Raw genomic sequence first — 23,296 nt, forward strand, 5'->3', positions numbered from 1 at the left:
AGATGGCAACATTAAACAAAAAAGAGGGGCTTAAGAAATGTAGACATAGATTTTTCATATGGAGAGGAAGTCAAGGCGATATAAAGAAATAAAAGACTGGTATAAACTTAGAAAAATAGGGGTAAATATTAAGGTAACCACAAAGTAAACTAACAATCCCACAAGTCAAAATAAAAAACTAGAAAAATATAAAGACTCAAGAGCTACGACTGGTAACCAAAAGGTCGGCAGTTCAAATCCACCAGGCACCCGTTGGAAACCATATGGAGCAGTTCTACTCTGTCTTATAGGGTCACTATAAGTCGGAATTGACTCAATGGCAACAGGTTTTACATGTACTCTGTAAGATAGTAGGTACATACTATTGGGGCTGGGGATATAGCAATGAATAATACAGTTGAGCTATTTGCCCCCAGGGAGCCTACATTCCAGAGGACTGAGAGGCACAGTAACAGAATGGTTAAGAGCATGCAAGCGCGGAGACTCAGTTTCATCAATTGTGAAATTGAGATATTGATATTATCCATCTCAGTGCGTTGTTGTGAAACTTAAATTTAAAAAAAAAAGCATGTAAAGTGTTTTAACTGGTGCTTGGCATATAGGAGACAATAATTTTTAACTATCATAATATTTATTATTAATAATTAGACCTTAACAATAAAGCACATTGGAAAGGCTTAGCAGAAAATAAATTTTTAAGGATTCCTTGCTAATTAATTGAGGTTTCCTGCTGACTTTCAAGATGTCATTTTACTTTTGATTCTTACAGTGCCACCTCTTTGTTTAATATCTGGACCAAATACGCCCCCCGGCTGCCAGCTGCCTATTACAACGAAAAGCTTCTGAAGGTTGGAGATAGCCTTTGTCAAATGAAAGTAAGTACCTCTGGAGTAAAAAGAACCAAAATAAAACTCATTTGGCTAGTTATTTTGTTATTGTTTGGTTACTATTTGTCTTAGTTATCTAGTGCTGGTATAACAGAAATACCACAAGTGGATGGCTTCAACAAACAAATTTATTTTCTCACAATTTAGGAGGCTAGAAATCCGAATTCGGGGTACCAGCTCTAGGGGAGGGCTTTCTGTCTGTGTCGGCTCTGGAGGAAGGTCCTTGTCTCTTCTGAGCTTCTGCTCCTGGAGAATCTTCATGTGGCTTGGCATCTCTCTTCCCCCATCTCTGCTCTGCTTGCTTGTTTAGTCTTTTATATGTCAAAAGAGATTGACTCAAGGCATACCCTACACTAATCCTACCTCATTAACATAACAAAGACAACTCATTCCCAAATGGGATTATAACCACAGGCATAGAGGTTAAGATTTACAGCACATATTTTGGAGGGACATAATTCAATCCATAACACCATTCCTATTTTGTATGTTTTGATTTTTTTTCTTAGAAAAATAAATGAGTAAATGAAAAGTCTAATGAGGCACAGTAGCCAAAAAGGTATACATTTTAATTTTGTAATTGAGATACTACAGCGGTGAGAGATTCCTGAACGGGAAGACAGCTGGCTGGGGATGGGCAAGAGGGCAGCCCTGGGTGCACAGAGGGTGTGGTAGACGAACAACAGGAAATGCTGAGTCATCATGTTCCTACCTTATACAAAGGAGCCCAGGCACCACTTCCTGTTGTTTTTCATGTAGCTGGCCTTGCCCAGTGGACAGCCCTCATGGCTTCTGGCCTTGCTGCTTTGTTGCCTGGTTCCCAGTACCCTGTTTTAATGATTTTCCATTCCTAATGTTTTACTGCATGTGATTATAGCAGTCGTTTCATACATGTCCTGCTTCTTGCTCATTATCATGTTCCAAACAGAGTTTGTGTCCTACTTTTAGTTACATATCAATGCCCAGGTCTTTACGCTGCTGTGGACTTCTGGACTTGGTTTGATAAGACCATACTGTGGCTGGGTTTTCAGTTAATGATAAGGTGAGTTTTATGCTTAAGCTCTGGCATAGGCCCAAAGTATTCCAAGTTGAATATGAATGTTTGGCACATCTAGGATCCTTGCACAAAGAGTTATTTTATTTAAAGGGATTTTAAGCCAGACGTGCAGTATTCAATGTTTTTTAATCTTAATTTCTCTGCTTCCGTTTCCTCCTCCATTTCTGTTTTCTGGGGCTTCATCCTTCTGGTCTGGGAGGGAAATTTACCAAATAAAGGATAAGAAGTGGAGGAACTTTCATAATGAAAATCTAAGATCTATTTTCTGCTACTGAAATTTGAGAATCACCTTAGTCTCATACAGTTGAATTATGGTTCTTAGAAAGTTTATAATGAGATTTGCAAAAGCCTGGAGTTAGACAATGAAAAAGGGAAGAACATGCTTGGCATTTCTCAAGCTTAAAAAACTGAAGAAAAAAATTCAAGCAATACTGAAGGATTCTTTGGGCAAAATATTGAACAACACAGGAAGCATCAAAAGAACATGGAAGGAAAACACAGAGTCACTGTACCAAAAAGAATTGGTTGGCTTTCAACCATTTCAGGAGGTAGCATATGATCAAGAACTGATAGTATTGAAGGGAGAAGTCCAAACTGCACTGAAGGCATTGGCAAAAAACAAAGCTCCAGGAATTGACGGAATACCAATTGAGATGTTTTGACAAATGGATGCAGTGCTGGGGGTGATCACTCATCTATGCCAAGAAATTTGGAAGACAACTGCCAACCGACCAGAAGAGATCCATATTTGTGCCCATTCCAAAGAAAGATGATACAACAGAATGAGAAAATTACCGAACAATATCATTAATATCACATGCAGGTAAAATTTTGCTGAAGATCATTCAAAACTGGTTACAGCTGTACATCGACAGGGACTACCAGAAATTCAAGCTGGATTCAGAGTAGGACATGCAACAAGGGATATCATTGCTGATGTCAAATGGACCTTGACTGAAAGCAGGGAATGCCAGAAAGATGTTTAACTGTGTGTTATTGACTATGCAAAGGCATTCGACTGTGAATCATAACAAATTATGGGTAAAATTGTGAAGAATGGGGATTCCAGAAAACTTACTTGTGCTCATGAGGAACCTGTACATAGACCAAGAGGCAGTCATTTGAACAGAACAAGAGGATACTGCATGATTGAAAGTCAGGAAAAGTGTGCATCAAGGTTCCATTCTTTCACCATACTTTTTCAATCTATATGCTGAGCAGATAATCTGAGAAGCTGGACTATATGAAGAAGAATGTGGAATCAGTATTGGAGGAAGACTCAGTAACAAACCGCATTATGCAGGTGACACAGCCTTGCTTGCTGAAAGTAAAGAGAACTTGAAGTACCTACTGATGAAGATCAAAGACTCCAGCCTTCAGTATGGATTACACCTCAACATAAACAAAACAAAAATCCTCACAACCGGACCAATAAGTAACATCATGCTAAATTAAGAAAATATTGAATTTATCAAGAATTTTATTTTACTTGGATCCACAATCAACGCTTATGGAAGCAGCAGTCAAGAAATCAAATGACACATTGCACTGGGCAAATCTGCTGAAAAAGACCTCTTTAAAGTGTTAAAAAGCAAAGATGTCTCTTTGAGGACTAAGGTGTGCCTGACTCAAGCCATGGTTTTCAGTTGCCTCATATGGATATGAAAGCTGGACAATGAATAAGGAAGACTGAGGAAGAATTGATGCCTTTGAATTATGGTGTTGGCAAAGAAGATTAAATATACCGTGGACTGCCAGAAGAGTGAACAAATCTGTCTTGGAAGAAGTACAGCCAGAATGCTCCTTGGAAGCGAGGATGGTGAGACTTCGTTTCACATACTTTGGACATTTTATAAGGAAGGACCAGTTTCTGGAGAAGGGCATCGTGCTTGGTAGAGGGTCAGTGAAAAAGAGGAAGACCCTCAACGAGATGGATTGACACAGTGGCTGCAGCAATGGGCTCAAACATAACAATGATTGTGAGGATGGCACAAGACCGGGCAGTGTTTCATTCTGTTGTATATAGGGTCACGGTGAGTCAGAACCAACTAGAGGGCACCTAACAACAACAGTTGAATATACAGAGTTTGGGAAACTACAGGAAACAAAAATCAAATGATATCCAATTTGTAAGCTGTGTTCATATAAAGTGGAATAACAGCTTTGACAGGAATCAGAAGAGAATCCTGTTTCCATCTTTATGCTTCTGCTCAATATGAGCAGCTGGTGATACACAGCATGGTTTGGGGTTGTTTGAGGAGTAGCCAGGTGGGTGGAACAGATATTGGTGGAGGGAGGAGAAAGGAAGGAGCATGTTAGAAGTTGATAAAGCAAGTTGATGATGGATAGTGGCTAAGGATTTAGAATGTTTTTGATGGAAAGGCCCAGATGCTAGGATATTTAAACACTTACTTAAGAGGCACTAAGAAAAGTTGTATCTACTTTCACCAATGGGAAAGGGGGCCACTAAAGTGTTTATAATACTAAAAATAGACTTTACTATTACTTTGGTTTCTAGGATCTATTTTTTATTTTAGTTATAGTGAAGATCATCTTGTTGAGTATAGTAAAGATTATTCTTATTTTGAACCTAAATTTGAATTCATTATATGAATCATGTGAGATTGGAGAAGATTCAGAATTAGCTAGTGAACAAAGTCAATGGAAATGCAAACGAAACTGCATTTGGCTGTGAATGCCTCCCAAGGGGCTGGATAACTGTGAACAAGCCATTCACACCAAGGGCAGCTACTTTTCCTGAAGACAGTTACAGGGGAGGAACCTGAAAAAGGGCTTCAGGCTGACTCATATTCAGGGCACTGCCCAAATCCACCTCCCCAAAACTCTCCAGGCCAACTGTGCCCTGTGGGTTACAGAGAAGAGGCATCTGACACCATAGTGGGAACATAAGTATGAATTAGAACTAATAAGAACCCTATAGCTCAGACTTCTTAGACTTGCCCTGCTGCTGCTTCAGAGAGTATTTACAGATGAAAGAGTGAGAGAGCCAGATTACCAGGTACACTTTTCTTTTCTTTTATTCTTTCTCCTCCTCCTCCTCCTCCTCCTGCTCCTTTTTAAGCTTAGGAAGTATCAGAGAAGCAAGGCCAGTAATGCAGCGTATCTACTTCTCTGACTGAGTAGGTGGGTTACAAGGATTTGATGATGTTGAATTCGGGTCTTGGATTTTGAGTATTACCACACACAGTGCTATAGTGAATATTCTTATCTTTGAGATCATGATGGTTCCATCTCACAATAGGCTTGTTGTGAGGAGAATATAATGAAATATTGCATGTAAACTGCTTAGCACGGTGTCTGTCACAATATGTGCTTGGAAAATGGTGGTGGCAGTAGTGGTAATGGTCATAATTAACAATGATACTATTAAGAATAATATGAATACTATATAATCTTAATAAGGATAAGCAAAATAATATTTTGAAACATTAGTCAAGTGCTCTTTTTATTTCAGGAATACAAATTGGCCCTTTTACAGTGCTATGGAAGATACCTTCAGCAGTTCACTACCAACTTTGATGAGAATAAAACAGATGTGATTCAATTCAAAACTGTCTTTTTCCCAAAAGGCCTTGGAGACAAAACTGCTGGACTTACAGTAAGATGAAAGAAACTGCGAAAATAGCTACATTTTATTATTAGCTATTTTATTTGCTCTGTGTAGCATCTAGCTATGTGTTGTAAGTTGCTTAATATTAAGATAATTGCTACCATTGATTCATTGAGCAGTTACCATGTACTAGATACTATTCTAAACACATCGTATATTATCATCTTACAGCCTCACTACAGTTCTAAGAGGTGAGTATTTTTACAGATAAGGAAACCGAGGCTTATTAGAAATGAAGAAACCAGCCCACTTAGAGCAAGGGGCAGGGCTGGTGTACGAACCCTGATCAGTCTAATTCCAAAGCATGAGTTATTCCAAACTTGATAACTATTCAAGACCTCAGAAGCAACAAATGGTTAATAAGCAGAAAATCTCGAAGCATATCTGGGAGACCATTGAACAGTTCACTTTGGCTATACCGTAAGTGCATGAATGAATGATACTGTTAAGAATGAATGAAACTACTGGGCAATATGTTGAGAAATATAGGTTAGAATCCCATTGGGAAGAGTATTGAATAAAAATTTAGGAGTTTGGACTTATAAGACCTGTCCTTCACCACCCTGGGACAGGCCCCCATCTCCTTCTAGCACTACTGCCTTATCCTGTTTCCTCCTGGCCTCCCTACCTTAATGCCAGTGCATTGGTGAGCCCCTCTGTTTGGAAGGCTTTTATCCTAGATATGTGTGTGGCTCATCCTTAATTCTTTCAGGTCTCTTGCACGTACTGCTTTATTTTTCTTTATAGCACTTATTATCACCTGTTATATTTTTATTTGTTTATTTATTTACTTTTATTGCCTGCTTCCCCCTCTAGAATGTGAGCTTTACAAATAGAGGGACGGCTGTATCTCTAATGCCTAGAACAGTGCTTGGCATCTAATAGATGGCTCAGTAAACATTTATGGAATGAATGAATAAATGAAGTGATATAGGTAGAATTTTTAATCCAGAAGTAGTATGCAGACTAGATTAGAAGGAAAAAGATTGGAGACAGAAGGTAAGAGGCAAGGAAGCCTACATAAGACTGTGCCAGCAGGACTGTGTATTGGGAATGGAAGGATAGGAAGAATTCAGTTTGGGATCAGCTAAGTTTGAGGTGCTGGCAGGACACTGACACTGTAGTTTTCAATAAATATTTACAACTACAAGTTCTAAACTGTAGGGACCCTGGTGGCACAGTGCTGCTAACCAAAAGGTCGGCAGTTTGAATCCACCAGTTGCTCCTCGGAAACCCTATGGGGCAGTTCTACTCTGTCCTATAGGGTTGCTACGAGTTGGAATCTACTCGACGGCAAAGTAGCCCTCTATAAATATGTGTTGAATGAATGAGTAAGAGAATGAATGGATTAGACATTTCATCCTGTGGAAACCTGACAAAACTATAGGTCTTGAAAAAATTTTGTTACAGAAATAGAATTTGAGAATTAAGTGCATAAGGATCATAGCTGAAGCAATAATAATAAAAAAAAATTTGCTGACAAAATATTACAGTAAAGTTTTCTGTAAAGATACTTAATAGGCATTATTTAACGATCCCCACTGTATTCATATAGATTGTCATTTTGGCACAGTTGGTAAGAGTTTGGCCTCTAGAGCCAGCCTACATGGGTTTGAAGACCTGTTGTGCCACTTCCTAATTGTGTCACCTTGGGAAAGTTATGTAATTTCTTTGTACCTCAGTTTCTTCATCTGTAAAATAGAAGTAATAAGACTTACCTCAGATTATTTGATTGATGCAATAGTAAAAGACTTATTAGAACAGTGCCTGATATTAAAAAAAAATTAGGTATCATTATCTGTTTTTAAAAGAGAGAGCACTTTGAAGATAATAATTATTCTAACATATAGATACATTCAGTAAATATCTTCTTTTCTTATGCCAGCTCCATTGTAGCTAGAAATACCAAGAAAACTCAAACCAAAGCTATTGCCATTGAGTCAGTTCCAACTCATAGCAACCCTATAGGACAGAGTAGAACCACCCCATAGAGTTTCCAAAGAACAGCTGGTGGATTTGAACTGCCGACCTTTTGGTTAGCAGCTGAGCTCTTAACCACTGTGCCACAAGGGCTCCAGCTAGAAATAATGTATGCATATTCAAGCAGTATGCAACAGCAGGCCCGTTTGTGTTATTAAGAGTCTGTTCCCGTAGACTGATGATTCTCTAGCTATGTCTGTGTCTCCTCTCAATGCCACATCGATCCAATGACATGATGAACATCTCACACTCAGTGCTCAAACTGAACTCGTCACCTTCCCTCTATAATTGGCTCCAGCCAGTCACCCAAGTAAGAAATCACTGAAGACCTACCTCTTCCTCTCCCTTACCTCCCACATCTAATTGGTCACTAAGTCCTGTTGACTCAGACAGGACTCACATCTTTCCTTCCTCTTCATGCATGCCTCCAGGTCCCATGTCAGGACCCTGTTATCTCTGGATTACAGTGGAGGCCTTTGGTCTTTTCTAGCCTCCCTGCATGTAGCTTCCGCTCCTTCCCCTTTTCATCTTCTGCATGTCTGTTAGAATTTCAAAAGAGTAAATAAAATCATTTTACTCCTCTACTCTTAAAACCCTCTTCCCTTTGAATAAAGTCCATATTCGTTGGTATGTCATGGAAGGTTCTCCATGTTCTGATTCTGAGTCACCCCATGAGTCTCCTCTTAAACCCTCATTTCCAATGTTATAAAAAGGCTTTCAGTTTAATGACCACACCAGCCACTTTAAACTTCCCAAACATTGTATGTCTACCACCCACCTGTCAGTTTGTTGTACTGTGGTGGCTTGTATGTTGCTATGATGCTGGAAGCTATGCCCTGGAATTTGAAATACCAGCAGGGTCATCCATGGTCGACAGGTTTCAGGAGAGCTTCCAGACTAAGACAGACTAGGAAGAAAGGTCTAATGTTTTATTTCCAAAAATCACCCTGTGAAAACCTTATGGATCACAACAGAACATTGTCCGACCCACTTGCTTTGGACATGTCATCAGGAGGGATCAATTGCTGGAGGCGGACATCATATTTGGTGAAGCAGAGGGCCAGTGAGGGCAAGGGAGATCCTCAGTGAGATGGATTGGCACAATAGCTGCAATGGCTCAAACATGCCAGCGATTGTGAGGATGACGCAGTACTGGGCAACGTTTCATTCTGTTGTTCGTAAGGTTGCCGTGAGTTGGCGTTGACTCTACAGCAGCTATCTACTTAAATCTCTATAACATTTTGTGTGCCTGGAATGATTTTCCCTCTGCCTAAAATGGGATGTGTCTTCCTCATCTTTGAGTCCCTATTGCTTAGCAGATTGTGGCACAGAGAGGTGCTCGATAAATATTTGCTGCACAAATTGTATAAATGGTAATACACTTGAATTAATAAGTAGGTTAATATGCCACTGGACGATTTTACAAAAGTTGATTCAATTCTGTATTCTGGTAATAGGATTTCTGTACTTTGTTTCAACTTTGAATTTCTTTTGGCTCGAGGAAGCTAATCTTATCTAAATGGATCCTTTGAAGAAACCTGTCTTACCATGTTGTGTTCTAGACTAATCTATTAAATTAATTAAGCAGAATTGTTTCCACTTTAGTTTTATACATTTTAAGAAATGTTTTCCAAAGTCACACAAAGCTTATTTATATTCTTACTTGTATTTTCCCATGTGTTTCAGTTTCATGCTTTAAACAGCAAAAATATTTGCAGCTACCAGCTGGTCTGTGAGAGCGATGTAAACCTGCAGAATAAAGAATCTGTGATCCAGTGTCTGCAAATCTTGTCCTCCTTAAGACTCATCATGCAGGTGGCTCTGCCACAGGAGCACCTTTGCTGGATTATCTTAAATGGTATATATTGATGTATTCTATTGTCACTGTTACTGGTTGACAGTAATTTTTGTACTTTGTGTTATTTATTTATTTTTAATTTCACTTTCTAATTTTTATTGCTGATATATAAAAGAACTATTTTTTGTAGTCTTCGTACTCAGTGACCTTGCTAAATTCACATATTAAATCTATTAGTTTATTATGCATAATTTTTTCCTATCAAAATCACAGTATATCTTTTTTTTTATTGTGCTTTAGGTGAATGTTTACAGAGCAAATTAGTTTCTCATTAAATAATTAATACTCATATTGTTTTGTGACATTGGTGGCCAACCCCATGACATGTCAACACTCTCCTCTTCTAAACCTTAGGTTCCCCATTACCAGCTTTCCTGTCCCCTCCTGCCTTCTTGTCCTTGCCCCTGAACTGGTGTGCCCATTTAGTCTCATTTTGTTTTGTTTCAATCTTTGACTGAAGGGTGAACCTCAGGAGTGACTTCAGTACTGAGTTAAATGGGTGTCCAGGGCCCATACTCTCAGGTTTTTTATTTTTTTTTGAGTAGCCCAATATTTATTAATGAAATACAATTAGAAATGAAAAACATTCTCCAAAAGAAAATTTCATGCCTAGATGGCTTCACTAGTGAATTCTGTGAAAAATTTAAGCAAGAAATAGTGCAAATTCTATATAAACTCTTTCAGAAAATAGGTAAGAGGTACTTCACAATTCATTTAGTAGAGATCAGCGTTATCCTGATCTCTAGCCCATATAAAGATATTACAATGCAGTCAATCTACAGACTTCATGAAATCCCTCATAAGCACAAGTCTTTAACAGAATGAGAGCTACACATACACACACAGACACACACAGACACAGACACACACGTGCGTACATGCACACGCAGGGTTTATCCCAGTTATGCAGTTTAACATTCAAAAGTCAATGTAATTCACAGCTTTAACAGAACAATGAAAAAATATAGAGTATCTTGTGATTTAAATCATATCTATTCCATAATAGGATGATTGTGTCTTTAAATTTTTTATTATGTTTTAATTTGCGCTCATAAGCAGTGTCTTAGTTCCCTAGGGCTGTTGTAACAGAAGTACCACAAGTAGGGTGGCTTTAAAGAACAAAAATTTATTTTCTCACGGTTCAGGAGGCTAGAAGTCCAAATACACAGTGTGGCCCTTGTGGGAGGTCCTTCTTTGTCTATTTCAGCTTCTACTAGCCAGCAATCCTTGGAGTTCCTGGGCTTGTAGATTCATCTGCCTCCTTTGTCATTAGATAGCATCTGTCTTTTCTTGTTTGTGGGTGCATATCTTTGTGTGTAGGCTACTCTTTGTATAACTCAGTAGTGGTTAGGCTTCAGAACTACTACCCTACATAGGTATGATCTCAACGAATTGATTATGTTGCTTTAGACTGCATTATGGAAGGTGATTATATTAGATTAGATTACACCCCCAGGTATAGGGATTGGGATGCCAACATATATTTTGGGGAGACACAATTCATTCTATAACAAGCAGGGACATATAAAGCATGGCTTCAGGTTTTACACTGAAGGAAGGGTCAGAGGCTCTGGGGATGATCAGCTTGAGATGTATAAAAAGCAGGAGCCACAATGAACAAGTAAGTAGAAGTGGGAAGGATCAAAGGGTCACTGCAGGTTAGACTGGTTCTAGACATCATCCACATATTGGTTGTTTTCTGAAGCAGTTTGGCCAGTAATTTTGGCTTTCTACTTACCAACCTCCTCCTCTTACTCAGGGCTGGGATAGACTTGTTTTTGAGTGAGGAGTTCTGAGAATGTACCATTTTATTTTACTTTTTAAATGATCTCATGATAAGAAATGAATCTTAGCTATCAAAATATATCATGTGACTTTCTCTATTTTAAACTTACACCGAATCACTTACTGTATTGTATATTCTTAAAAGAAAATAACATTGTGTTTGATGTGCATAAGACCAGGATAAAATGATGTGAAAGAAAACATTGAATTTTCCCTTGTCCATGTCAAGGCTTTTCCTTTTTTTGCCCACCCAAAATAAATTTTTTGACATTTGATTTAAATTAGATTTTACATTGGTTGCCAGAGATGTATCTGACTTTTGATGAGATTTTTCAGTCTGATGATTATTAACCTTTTGTGCTTGATTACCCTCAAGAAGATCCATGATTCCCTGAGTTGCCACTGCCATCTCTCCACCCACACTGCTCATACATCTTGGTAAGGATGGAGCAGGAACAGAGATTTTGTGCTCAAGAGGGACATAGGGCTGGCCGGTTGGACCCTGTGAGTGATCTGTGCTTGAGGGGTGGAAATGATGCAGCACAACTCCCAGTCTTTAGTCTTTTTTTTTTTCATAATTTTATTTTGTTGTTGTTGTTGAGAATATACAAGCAAAACATACACCAAATCAACAGTTTTCTACATGTACAATTCAGTGGCATTGATGACATTCTTTGAGCTGTGAAGCCATTTTCACCCTCCTTTTCTGAGTTGTTCCTTCCTCATTAACACACTGCCCCCGAAGGTTCCTATCTAATCTTTTGAGTTGCTGTTGTCACTTTGATCCCATACGGACAATTCTTAAAAGTCTTTTATAGATCTCAAAAAATACCAATTTTATTCAAAAAAAAGAAAAAGATTCCTGTGTCTCCTACATTGTAAAAGACGTTTGCTTTTTATTTATACATGTATTATTGTGCTCTGAAGGAGCCCTCGTGGCACGGTGGTTAAAGCTCTTCATTGCTAACCAAAAGGTTGGTGGTTCAAACCCACCAGCTGCTCTATGGGAGAGAGATGTGGCATTCTGCTTCCATAAAGATTTATAGCTTTGGAAACCCTATGGGGCAGTTCTACTCTGTCCTATAGGGTGGCTATGGGTTAGAATCAACTCGAAGGCAGTGGGTTTGGTTTTTTGGTTTATTGTGCTCTAGATTTTATTCTGTTTCTTAAATACCTTTCCACTTATTACTGTAGTTTGAGAATCTAGCCAGATTCCTGTATGTAGATCTAGTTCTTTAACTTGGCCTGCTGATTTAGATATCCATATGCCCCTGGTGATGAGCACCTGGTTTGCCTCTCCTCTGTAACTGCACAAAAAATGCTGCAGTGAGTATCCTTGCACATGCCCTTTTATGGACCCGTGTTAGAGTTTTCTGGGATCTGTGCCCAGGAGTGGGATTGCTGGGTTGTGGGAAATACACACACTTAGTTTCACTAACTACTGTCCCTGTTTTCATTTATTCATTTGAAATTTATCAAGTGCCTATGGTGTGTCAGGCTTTATTCTGGGTGCTGGGGACACAGGAGTGGGCAGCAGACAAAACACTCTGTTCTCATGTGTAGGGAGATGATTAAAATCAAAAATTAAACTCTCAGATTACAACTAAATAATGTATCAGATGGCAGTGAGAACTCTGGAGAAAAATAAAGCCAAGGAGGGGATAGGAAGAGCAGGGATTGGGCTCAGGGTTGGGTGTGATTTTAAATAGAATGGTCATTGAAGGCCTTGCTGAGGTGACATTTGAGCAAAGACCTGAAGGAGGTGAAGTAGTGAGAGGGTATCTGGGGGAAGGGTCTTCCAACTGGGGGAATAGCAAATTCAAAGACCCTGCAGTTTTGAAACTTTGGAATTTAAGTAGTCAAAGATGTATGTTGAATTGGCCCAGAATTTATCAGAACGTTTGACCTTTTCAGTAAGACATTAACACTTACTCTGTTTACTTTTAATTGGCTATTATACATGCACACCCTTGGTTCTTAAGATAGTCAATCAATATTGGTTCTTTTATACAATCTAACTTGTTAGGTGGCGTGGAGTTGGTTCCGACTCATAGCAACCCTGTGTACGACAGAACAAAACACTGCCCAGTGTGTGCCATCCTCACAATCAATGCTGTGTTTGAGCCCATTGTTGCAGCCACTGTGTCAGTCTGTCTCCTTGAGGGTCAGTCTAACTGGGTGTATGGATATTGATAATGCCTTGTCAACTAAACTGAACCCAACTAACTTAAACCCTCAAATAGATTGTTTTTGTGGTGGCTATCTATGATGAATAGGAGTCACATGGCCAGGACATAAGCTCATATTAGGGATTTGGGTCAAAACAAAACAAAACTTCCAGAGATATCCTGAAATCATGAAGAGTCAGTCAGTGTTCCATTCTATACCATTTACTCTCTCAGCCAGGTTTCTGCAGTGGGAATTCGTAAGCAATACCAAGATCCTGAATTATCAAAGAAGGATTCAGTTATATTCAGAACTTCCTAGGGCTAGAAAGGTTAAAGGCACAGATTTGAAATACAGAAGGCCCTTGTCATTCTTGAGAGCAGTCTCCTGAAGCCTTCTTAAATTTCCCAGCTCCCCGTTACTGACATGTTTATACAGACTTCTGGCTTACACCTGAGTCACATGTTTTGTGGAGAGGCATGTTTCCTGTGCACAACCTTAGTTGGTGGTTATTATTATTATTTTTTAACAAAAGGACATAGTTATACCTTTTTTTTCTTTGACTAAGAGCAGAAGTCCACAAAGCCAAGCTGAAATAAATATGCTGGGCTTGAGCTGTGACTAGCTGAGTGTTTTCTTCCCCAGGGGATCTTAAGCGAAACATGACTTGGGGAAGTTTATGGTGCTATCAGTGTTTCAGGTTTTATTCAGTGTTTTTTGTCTCTGAATCCTGTAATTAATGTTATGCTTGCAGGTACATTTTAATCAAGTGAAGCAGATGCTGTTTTCTCAGAATCTTTCAAAGTTTAAACATGAACATAAGATTCATATTTGTTGAATTTTGATGGTTGTGGATTTTAGATCAGATATTTTGTAAAAAATATTTAGATCACTTGCATTTCAGTTACATCCATTTTTAAAGCACCATGTTCTGAGTATGTTTATAGCATGGTAATGTCCTCTGCATACGGAGAGAGGGATGGTGATGCTATCCTCCCCCTCCCCCCAACCCTGACACCAACCTTGTATCCTCACTTTATTAATTGTCCTGATGCAAAATCATACTTGCATGATCTTAAATAGGTGTTGGAAATCCTGTTTTTTATTAGAGTGCTCAGAAGATATACCTTAATAATAGGGTAAAGGTTACATGAGACTGCGGATGAATATAATGTAACCTATTATGTGTTATGATTTTTAAATTATTATCAATTTCCTTGTGCCCTGCTGATTAAATATGTTTTACAATCTTATTTAGAGATAAATCTTTAGTTTTTCAGCCATAAGAAAACCATGGGAAACAATAACATTTTATATGAATTAATAAAACCACAGGCTACATAAATTATGCCGCTAAAAATACTCTTTTGTTCTGCACGTTTCAAAATTTAAACTGCATTCAAAATGAGACTAAAAGTTCCTTATGCCAATCCACGTATTTAAAATATGGTCATGTCAGTTCTTTTAATGGTTTTGTCTACAAGTTACAAAAAAAATTCTAATGATTATAAATCTCTACCATTATCAGACTTCCTCATGAGATTACTTGTTTTAGGAACTATAGACTTAAACCATAGAACTGGACTAGAAAATTTCCACCATTTGACTATGAAACATGTATGTTAATGGTCTTTTTCTCCATCCAGGTACCATTTACATTTACACTATTTGCAGAAAACTGATGATCATAGGCCAGTCTTCAAAGGTATGAAATATACTGACAAAATATTTTTTCCCTGTATTTCCTAGTTCTCTTAAGGATTTCAGTAACACAGTACCTTGAACGTTAATGAAAATAGGAAAATTTAGTGAATTCTATAACAACTTTATTGTTCTTAGCTTTGCTTTGATAATGATCATATGCAAAAATGCAGACAGTGAAGTATTAAAGAAAGAAAGGGAATTCCTAAAATTGATAGGTATTCTACTGTGTCCCCCTGTCTCTCAGATAGCTGTACCTGTCAGATTTGTGCTGAACATCCATCTGTTTACTGATCTTTAGGTAGGGTGATCATCCATCCCAGCTTGCCCAGGACAGTCCTGGCTTATGCCTGTTCTCCTGACATAATTATTAATAGCACACCCTTTCACTCTTAAAAGTGTCCAGGTTTGGATGCTAAATGATAGGACTACCTTATTTATGTTTTGCTAAGGAACTTGGATTTCCCTTTGCTTGAAGTAACTGGGCTTTACTTATGGCCCACATGCTAGTTGGGTGAATGAAAACCTAAACTCAGTCACGACCTGAGTGCAAGAGGACTTTTTTTTTAAATAATAAGATTCTCACAACTACTCACTGCTCAGTTTTAGCTTGAGGAAGTTGCTGACACTTCTACTAACTTCTCTACAATATTGGTCATCCCTTTGTTTGTAGAAGACAAAATTATTCCCTGCATTCATTGTCCAGTCATTGGAATGTAGGCCAAGAAGAGAGAATATACTCCCATTGAGACCATGCTTGAGTTGTTGCCTGCATCTGAAACATTACCACTTTATTTTTCTTTATTGCATGCAAACCTTACCCTGAATATTCTAACACCCAGGGCAGATAATTTTTGGCCTTTATTTCCTCAAAACATAGCCAATTACATTAAATGTGACAACACTTAAAAATGGAAGCAAAGGTATTTACGGGCTCAATGGATAATATCAACTATGTGTTCTGTTTCTGTTTTGTCGCTCAAAATAAAAAGCTCTATTACTGACAGTGACTTGAACAGGCCTCGTGCCAGCTTTTAAAGTGTGAATTAAAATGAGGGAGAGACTGTCCCATGTATGATGTAAATTTGGTCTGCAGACTATTCCAAGGATTCTACATTCAGTTCCAGAAGATTTCCTAAAAAGAATTTGCATACTCCCTGTTGCACTTGCTGTAGCAACAAATACTGCTTCACAGAACCATCGCAGTTTGGTCTGCTACAGCATTTGCCTGCTAGAGCTTAGAAAGGCAGAGATGTCTGTGCCAACATCTGATTGTTAGTGTTTGTTCTTGACTAACGCTGGGAGAATTTTAATTTAATGTCCTAGTCATCTTAAAATAATTTCTTATTTATATCCTATATAAGACATCTCCCCTCACCCCCCTATGACTTTAATTTCTCTCTGACAAAATAAGGGTTGAAGGAAGATACTTCTCTAGTCCCAGTCTTGTGGGATGGGAGTGGGGGAAGTGAGAGAAGTGAGAAGTTTGGGATGGCGGGTGGTTCTAAAGTTGGCACTTGCAGAGCAGGATGAAATTTTTTGTTTGTTCAGTATAATAAGTCTCAGGGAAATTAATGATTTTCACCCAGAAATTCCCACCCCCCCAGCTGGTAAGTTGATTTCTGAGCTGAGGCTATAGATCTAAATGGACTCCACGGGTCCATTTAATGGAGAGAAGCCCTTGGAGGTCCAGGCACGTCTTGAGTCATTTTGGATTTGAAGGATTCTGATTCTGTAGCTACTTGAGAGCTTGAGTCTGTTCTAGCATAAGCCAGAAGTAGAAGTAGACATGGGATCCTCAGTGATTTCCTTGTGTCACGTCATAGCAATCTAAACTCCCATAGATACAGGATCTAGGCATTATAGTTACCGTTTGTTATTATTACCGGATCCCTACTGTGTGCTAGGTACTGTGCTAAGGGGTTTGCATATGTAATAATACTCACTACAGTCTTACGAGTTTGGTACAACCATCACCACCGCCATCATCAATATTTATTCAATGCCTACCATCTGTCAGGTGTGCTTCTAAGCATTATCATGTATTATCTCATTTAATTCTCACACCACCACTTTCAGGAAGGTTCTGTTACCCCCATTTTACAGATGAGGAAGCTGAGGCTCAGAAAAGTTAGTCTGCTCGAGGTTGCACGTCTAGTTAGAGGTGTAACTGAGACCTGAGCTGATACTGATACCACACTGCACTGCCTATCAACACCATTCTTTTAACACCTGTCTATTGACTAAATTGGATCCCTGGTGGTACAGTGGTTAAGAGCTATGGCTGTTAACCAAACAGTTGGCAGTTTGAATCTACCAGCTGTTCGTTGGAAACCCTATGGAGCAGTTCTACTCTGTCCTATAGGGTTGCTATGAGTCAGAATCGACTCAATGACAATGGGTTTTGGGTATTAACTAAATTAAATCCTGTAATGATCCATCTGATTTTTGTTTACCTACTCAAATGGAGGAGCAGTGTAGGAAGGGTTGGTATTTTTTGACATTACCCTGTATTCCTAAAGAGATCTTGATGACCAAGACTGTACAGGGGCTCTTCCTGGGTGGGAAAAACTTAATATAGCACTCAGACAGGTCATTAGCCTAAGCTGAGGGAGGGAGATCAGATTTCTCAAACCTCTTTCTCTCATGACAGTTTTGGTTTTGTTTATGGTATAATCTGTAGTTTCTTTGGTAGCATTTAAAACTGCAGTATAGTGGTTAGTAAACATTAAAGAAGACAGTAGAATCTATATACTTATTCTAAGAAACCATTGTTTTCTGTTCCATTTTACTATAAAACTGAAATTGTTTGGTAAAACATGTGGCTTGGACACTTGTCAAATTATTCTGCATACCACTACATAACTTTTAAATCCAAACCTTGAAATGCTTCTTAGTGCCATTTTCCTCAGTGATATGTTGTTAAGTGCCATCGAATCGGTTCCGACTCATAGCGACCCTATGTACAACAGAACAAAACACTGCCTGGTCCTTTGCCATCTTCACAAGCATAGCTATGTTTGAGCCCATTGTTGTAGCCACTGTGTCAGTCCATCTTGTTGAGGATCTTCCTGTTTTTTGCTGACCCTCTACTTTACCAAGAGTGATGTCCTTCTCCAGAAACTGGTCCCGCCTGATAACATGCCCAAAGTACCTGAGACAAGTCTAACCATCCTTGCTTCTAAGGAGCATTCTGGCTGTACTTCTTCTGAGACAGATTTGCTTATTTTTCTGGCAGTCTGTGCTATATTCAGTATTCTTTGCCAACACCATAATTCACATGCATCAATTCTTCTTTGGTCTTCCTTCTTCATTGTCCAGCTTTCACATGCATATGAAGTGATTGACAATATCATGGTTTGGGTCAGGCGCACCTTAGTCCTCAAAATGACATCTTTGCCTTTTAACTAGGGCTTTGAAGCAGTTTGTTAGGGTTCGAACACCTGCTAAGAATTTGCATTTCTAAACAAGTTCCCAGGCGATGCTAATGCTCCTGGTTAGGGACCAATTCTGAGAACTACTAGTAGAGCATCAGTTCTCAAAATTTATCATACATAACAATTACCTGAGGATCTTGTTAAAATGTAGATTCTGATTCAGTATATCTGGGGTGGAAATGCAAATTCTTCCAACTGGTTTGAAGCCCTGTTTTTAACACTTTGAAGAGACCTTTTGCAGCAGATTTGCCTGATGCAATATGTCATTTGATTTCTTGACTGCTGCTTCCATGGGAGTTGATTGTGGATCCAAATAAAATGAAATCCTTGTCAACTTCTATCTTTTGTCCGTTTAGTGTATTTCTTGGTCCAGTCATGAGAAAATTTTGTTTTCTTTATGTTGAGGTGTAATCCACACTGAAGGCTGCAGTTTTTGATCTTCATCAGTAAGTGCTTCAAGCCCTCCTCACTTTCAGCAAGCAAGGTTGTGTCATCTGCATATCACAGGTTGCTAATGAGTCTTCCTCCAATCCTAATGCCCTGTTCTTCATATATTCCAGTTTCTTGGATTATTTGCTCACCATACAGATTAAATAAGCATGGTGAAGGGATACAACCCTGACACATGCCTTTTTGATTTTAAACCACGCAGTATCCCTTGTTCTGTTCCAGTGACTGTCTCTTGGTCTATGTACAGCTTCTGCACAAGCACAATTTAGTGTTCTGGAGTTCCCATTCTTCGCAATGATATAAGCTGATATAAATGATGCTGCAGTACCATCTTGTGGCTGATCTGATTAATTCGGAGTCCTTTTCCTAATCAACACCCTAACCATGCTGTTGCTGGGCTCGTATCTTGGATATGGAAATACCTTAGTTTTTCAAAGATTTTTTTCTATGCAAAGAACAATGCTTCTGTAATCCCATCAATTTGTTTTTACTGTTAGTAGGAATAATTCTTTCTAGCTTTCAGAGGCAAGGAAAAATGCTGTAAATTAATAGCATTTTTAAATTAAATTTTATTTTAAAATAAGTTTTAAATTAAAAGTGCTATAAATTAAAAAGTTTTGTAAATGACTTTTTGTCTTTAAACCTGAGTGGTGATTTTCAGAACCTTAAGTGTTTTTTTGGCAGGCTTCTCCCGTTTGTCAAGACTGCACTGTGTAGTGTGAAGAGCACTTCACTTGGAATCCAAAGACCTGAATTCCAGCCCCAACATACCGCTTACTTGCAGCTTTGCCTCTTGGAGTCAGATTAGGTTTCTTTTAAGGTCCCTTCTGGCTCTAAAATCTGTGATTTAGGGTCTTTGATTCCAAACCTAAAGCCAAAACCATTGTTGTTACCTGAAGTTATTTGTGTTTTGAAATGTGAAATTTTGAATACCAGGAATCCTGAGACCTTCTGGAAAGAACGTGTGAATCTAAAGGAGTATTTATACATAGATTAACCCCATACCCCCAAACCACAACAATCCAAATGCAAAAATCCAGAATACAAGATGTTAGGGAGCACCAAGCAGATGTGAGAAAAACTCAAAGAGTTTTTGTTGACTGTTAATTCTGTATTAAAAGTGTGGCAAGGTTAGCAAGCAACAATTACAGCAACAACAACAAAAACAGCAAGAAAGTAATCTCAGATTGACCTAGTAGAGGTATAATGTCCAGAGCAGGGACTGAGAGTTTCATTACACTTTTACGGTCATACATTCTAAACAGACATTGGCAACCTGGAGCAAAGCCATAGAAGATCAACCACGGTGGAGAAGGAAGTGCAATTCTGTGAGGTATAGAAGTACTTAGGGATATTTATCCAGCAGAGAGCTGGGATGGGGGCAGGCTGCAAAAGTGTCTTCAGATTCTTAGAAAGCTGTAATTTGGAAGCAACCTTTGGATTGTTTTTGTGCTGTTCCAGAAGGCATGACTAGGACTGGCACACTGGAGATGTATCAAAATGGATTTCATTTCAGGTTAAGGAAGTCCTTTTCCTGGCTAAAATTGTCTTCTGGTGTTTCTCAGTTATCAGGTTGATGGGGAGAATATGTCAAAAAAGAGTTATCAATGGATTTGCAGGGAAAAGTCATTCAGCTAGGCTAGTACAAGAGGCTGTGTTAACTTAAAATTTTTTTTTTATTGTGCATTAGGTGAAAGTTTACATAGCAAATTGTTTTCTATTCGATAGTTTGTACATAAAGTATAGCATGCCATTGGTTTCATTACCCACAATGCATCCAATAATTATTAATATAACTTATACTAAATTTTTTTATTGTAGTGAAAATATACATAACAAAACATATGCCAACTTAACAATTTTTACATGTACAATTCTGTGTATGCTAAATCTTTTTATTCTGCTATCTCCTTTATTTTATTTCATTGTACTTTAGATGAAAGTTTACAGAAAAAACTAGCTTCTCATTAAACAGTTAGTACATGTGTTGTTTTATGACATTGGTTAACAACCCCATGACATGTCAGTACTCTCCCTTCTGGACCTCGGGTTCCCTATTATCAGCTTTCCTGTCCCCTCCTGCCTTCTAGTCCTTGCCCCTGGGCTGGTGTGTCCCTTTAGGCTTGTTTTGTCCTATGGGTCTGTCTAACCTTGGGCTAAAGAGGTGAACCTCTGGAGTGACTTCATTACTGAGCTAAAAGGTGTCTGGGGGCCATATTCTCAGGGTTTCTCCAGTCTCTGTCAGGCCAGTAAGTCTGATCTTTTTTTGTAAGTTAGAATTTTGTTCTACATTTTTCTCTAGCTCTGTGTGGGACTCTCTATTGTGATCCCCGTCAGAGCAGTTGGTGGTGGTAGCCAGGCACCGTCTAGTTGTACTGAACTCAGTCTGCTGGAGGCCATGGTAGTTGTGGTCTATTAGTGCTTTGGACTAATCTTTCCCTTGTGTCTTTAGTTTTCTTAATTTTCCCTTGCTCCTGAAGGGGTGAGACCAGTGAAGTATCTTAGATGGCCGCTCACAGGCTTTTAAGACCTCAGACGCTACTCGCCAAAGTAGAATGTAGAACATTTTCTTTCTTTTTATTGTTGTAGTTTAAGTGAAAGTTTACAGTGCAAGTTACTAGAACATTTTCTTTATAAACTGTGTTATGCCAGTTGAGCTAGATGTTTCCTGAGATCATGGTCCCCACAGCCCTCAGCCCAGCAATTCGCTCCCTAAGGGAGTTTGGATTTGTCCATGGAGCTTCCATGACCTTACCCTGAACGCGTTGTGCTGGCTTCGCTAGTATTGTGTACTGTCTTACCCTTTACCAAGGTTACCACTTATCTATTTTCTATTTAGTGTTTTTCCACCCCCGCCCGTCACCTCCCTCGTAACCATCAAAGATTGTTTCTTTTTGTGTGTAAACCTTATCATGAGTTTTTACAGTAGTGGTCTCATACAATATTTGTCTTTTTGTGATTGACTTATTTCACTCAGCATAATGCCCTCCAGATTCATCCATGTTGTGAGATGCTTTGCAGATTCATCATTGTTCTTTATTGTTGTGAAGTATTCCATTGTGTGTATGTACCGTAGTTTGTTTATCCATTCATCTGTTGATGGGCATCTGGGTTGTTTCCATCTTTTTGCTATTGTAAACAATGCTGCAGTGAACATGGGTGTGCATGTGTCTATTCACGTGAGGAGTCTTATTTCTCTAGGATATATTCCTAGCAGTGGGATTGCTGAATCATATGGTATTTCTATTTCTAGCTTTCTAAGGAAGCGCCGTATTGTTTTCCAAAGTGGTTGTACCATTTTGCATTCCCACCAGCAGTGCATAAGAGTTCCTATCTCCCCGCAGCCTCTCCAACATTTTTATTTGCTGTTATTTTCATTTGTGCCAGTAATGCTGGGGTGAGATGGTATCTCTTTGTGGTTTTGATTTGCATTTCTCTAATGGCTAGTGATCATGAGCATTTCCTCATGTGTCTGTTACCTGCTTGAATGTCTTCTTTGGTGAAGTGTCTGTTCATTTCCTTTGCCCATTTTTAAATTAGATTATTTGTCTTTTGTTGTAGAGGTGTCGCATTTTTCTTTAGATTTTAGAGATTAGACCTTTGTCAGATTTGTAATAGCCAAATTTTTTCCCCCAGTTTGTAGGTTCTGTTTTCACTCTTGGTGAAGTCTTTTGATGAGCAAGAGTGTTTCATTTTTAGAAGATCCCAGTTATCTAGCTTATCTTCTGGAGTTTGTACTTTGTAAATTATGGTTTGTATCCTGTTAATGCTGTATATTACAGTCTTTAGTGTTGATCCTATTTTTTTCTTCTATGATCTTTATAGTTTTTGGTTTTATACGTAGGTCTTTGATCCATTTTGAGTTAGTTTTTGTCTGTGGTGTGAGGTGTGGGTCCTGTTTCATTTTTTTTCAGATGGACATCCAGTTTTGCCAGCACCATTTGTTAAAAAGACTGTCTTTTCCTCATTTGATGGACTTCGGGCCCTTGTGAAAGATTAGGTGACCTTAGGTGGATGCATTTACATCTCGGTTCTCGATTCTGTTCCATCAGTCAGTGTATCTGTCAATGTACCATTACCAGGCTGTTTTGACTACTGTAGCTGTATAGTAGGTTCTCAGGTCAGGTAGTGCGAGTCCTCCTACTTTATTTTTCTTCTTCAGTAGAGCTTTACTTATCCGGGGCTTCTTCCCTTTCCATATAAAGTTAATGATTGTTTTTTCCATCTCTTTAAAGAATGTTGTTGGTATGTCGATTGGGATTGCATTGTATTTGTAAATTGCTTTGGGTAGAATTGCCATTTTCACAATGTTGAGTCTACCTATCCATGAGCATGGTATGTTTT

The 23,296-nt window shown here is 38.7% G+C and overlaps 1 protein-coding gene and 1 long non-coding RNA gene across 2 annotated transcripts in view; one reads left to right on the plus strand and one right to left on the minus strand.

Annotated features, from left to right (window-relative positions):
• Nucleotides 1–1,780, minus strand: part of LOC111821400 (uncharacterized) — a 16,025-nt gene extending 14,245 nt beyond the window's left edge. The window contains exon 1 of the long non-coding RNA XR_002824831.1: nt 1,600–1,780. This is a non-coding gene — a long non-coding RNA (uncharacterized LOC111821400). The remainder of the gene's footprint in view (nt 1–1,599) is intronic.
• The window catches only part of CFAP54 (cilia and flagella associated protein 54), a 379,568-nt gene that overhangs the window by 10,617 nt on the left and 345,655 nt on the right, over nt 1–23,296 (plus strand). The window contains exons 2-5 of the mRNA XM_023735735.1: nt 770–875; nt 5,420–5,563; nt 9,242–9,413; nt 15,011–15,069. Of these exons, the coding sequence (XP_023591503.1) occupies nt 770–875; nt 5,420–5,563; nt 9,242–9,413; nt 15,011–15,069 (481 nt within the window). The remainder of the gene's footprint in view (nt 1–769; nt 876–5,419; nt 5,564–9,241; nt 9,414–15,010; nt 15,070–23,296) is intronic.

Source organism: Trichechus manatus, unplaced genomic scaffold (assembly GCF_000243295.1).
Source record: "Trichechus manatus latirostris isolate Lorelei unplaced genomic scaffold, TriManLat1.0 scaffold00081, whole genome shotgun sequence".
Lineage (NCBI taxonomy): Eukaryota > Metazoa > Chordata > Mammalia > Sirenia > Trichechidae > Trichechus > Trichechus manatus.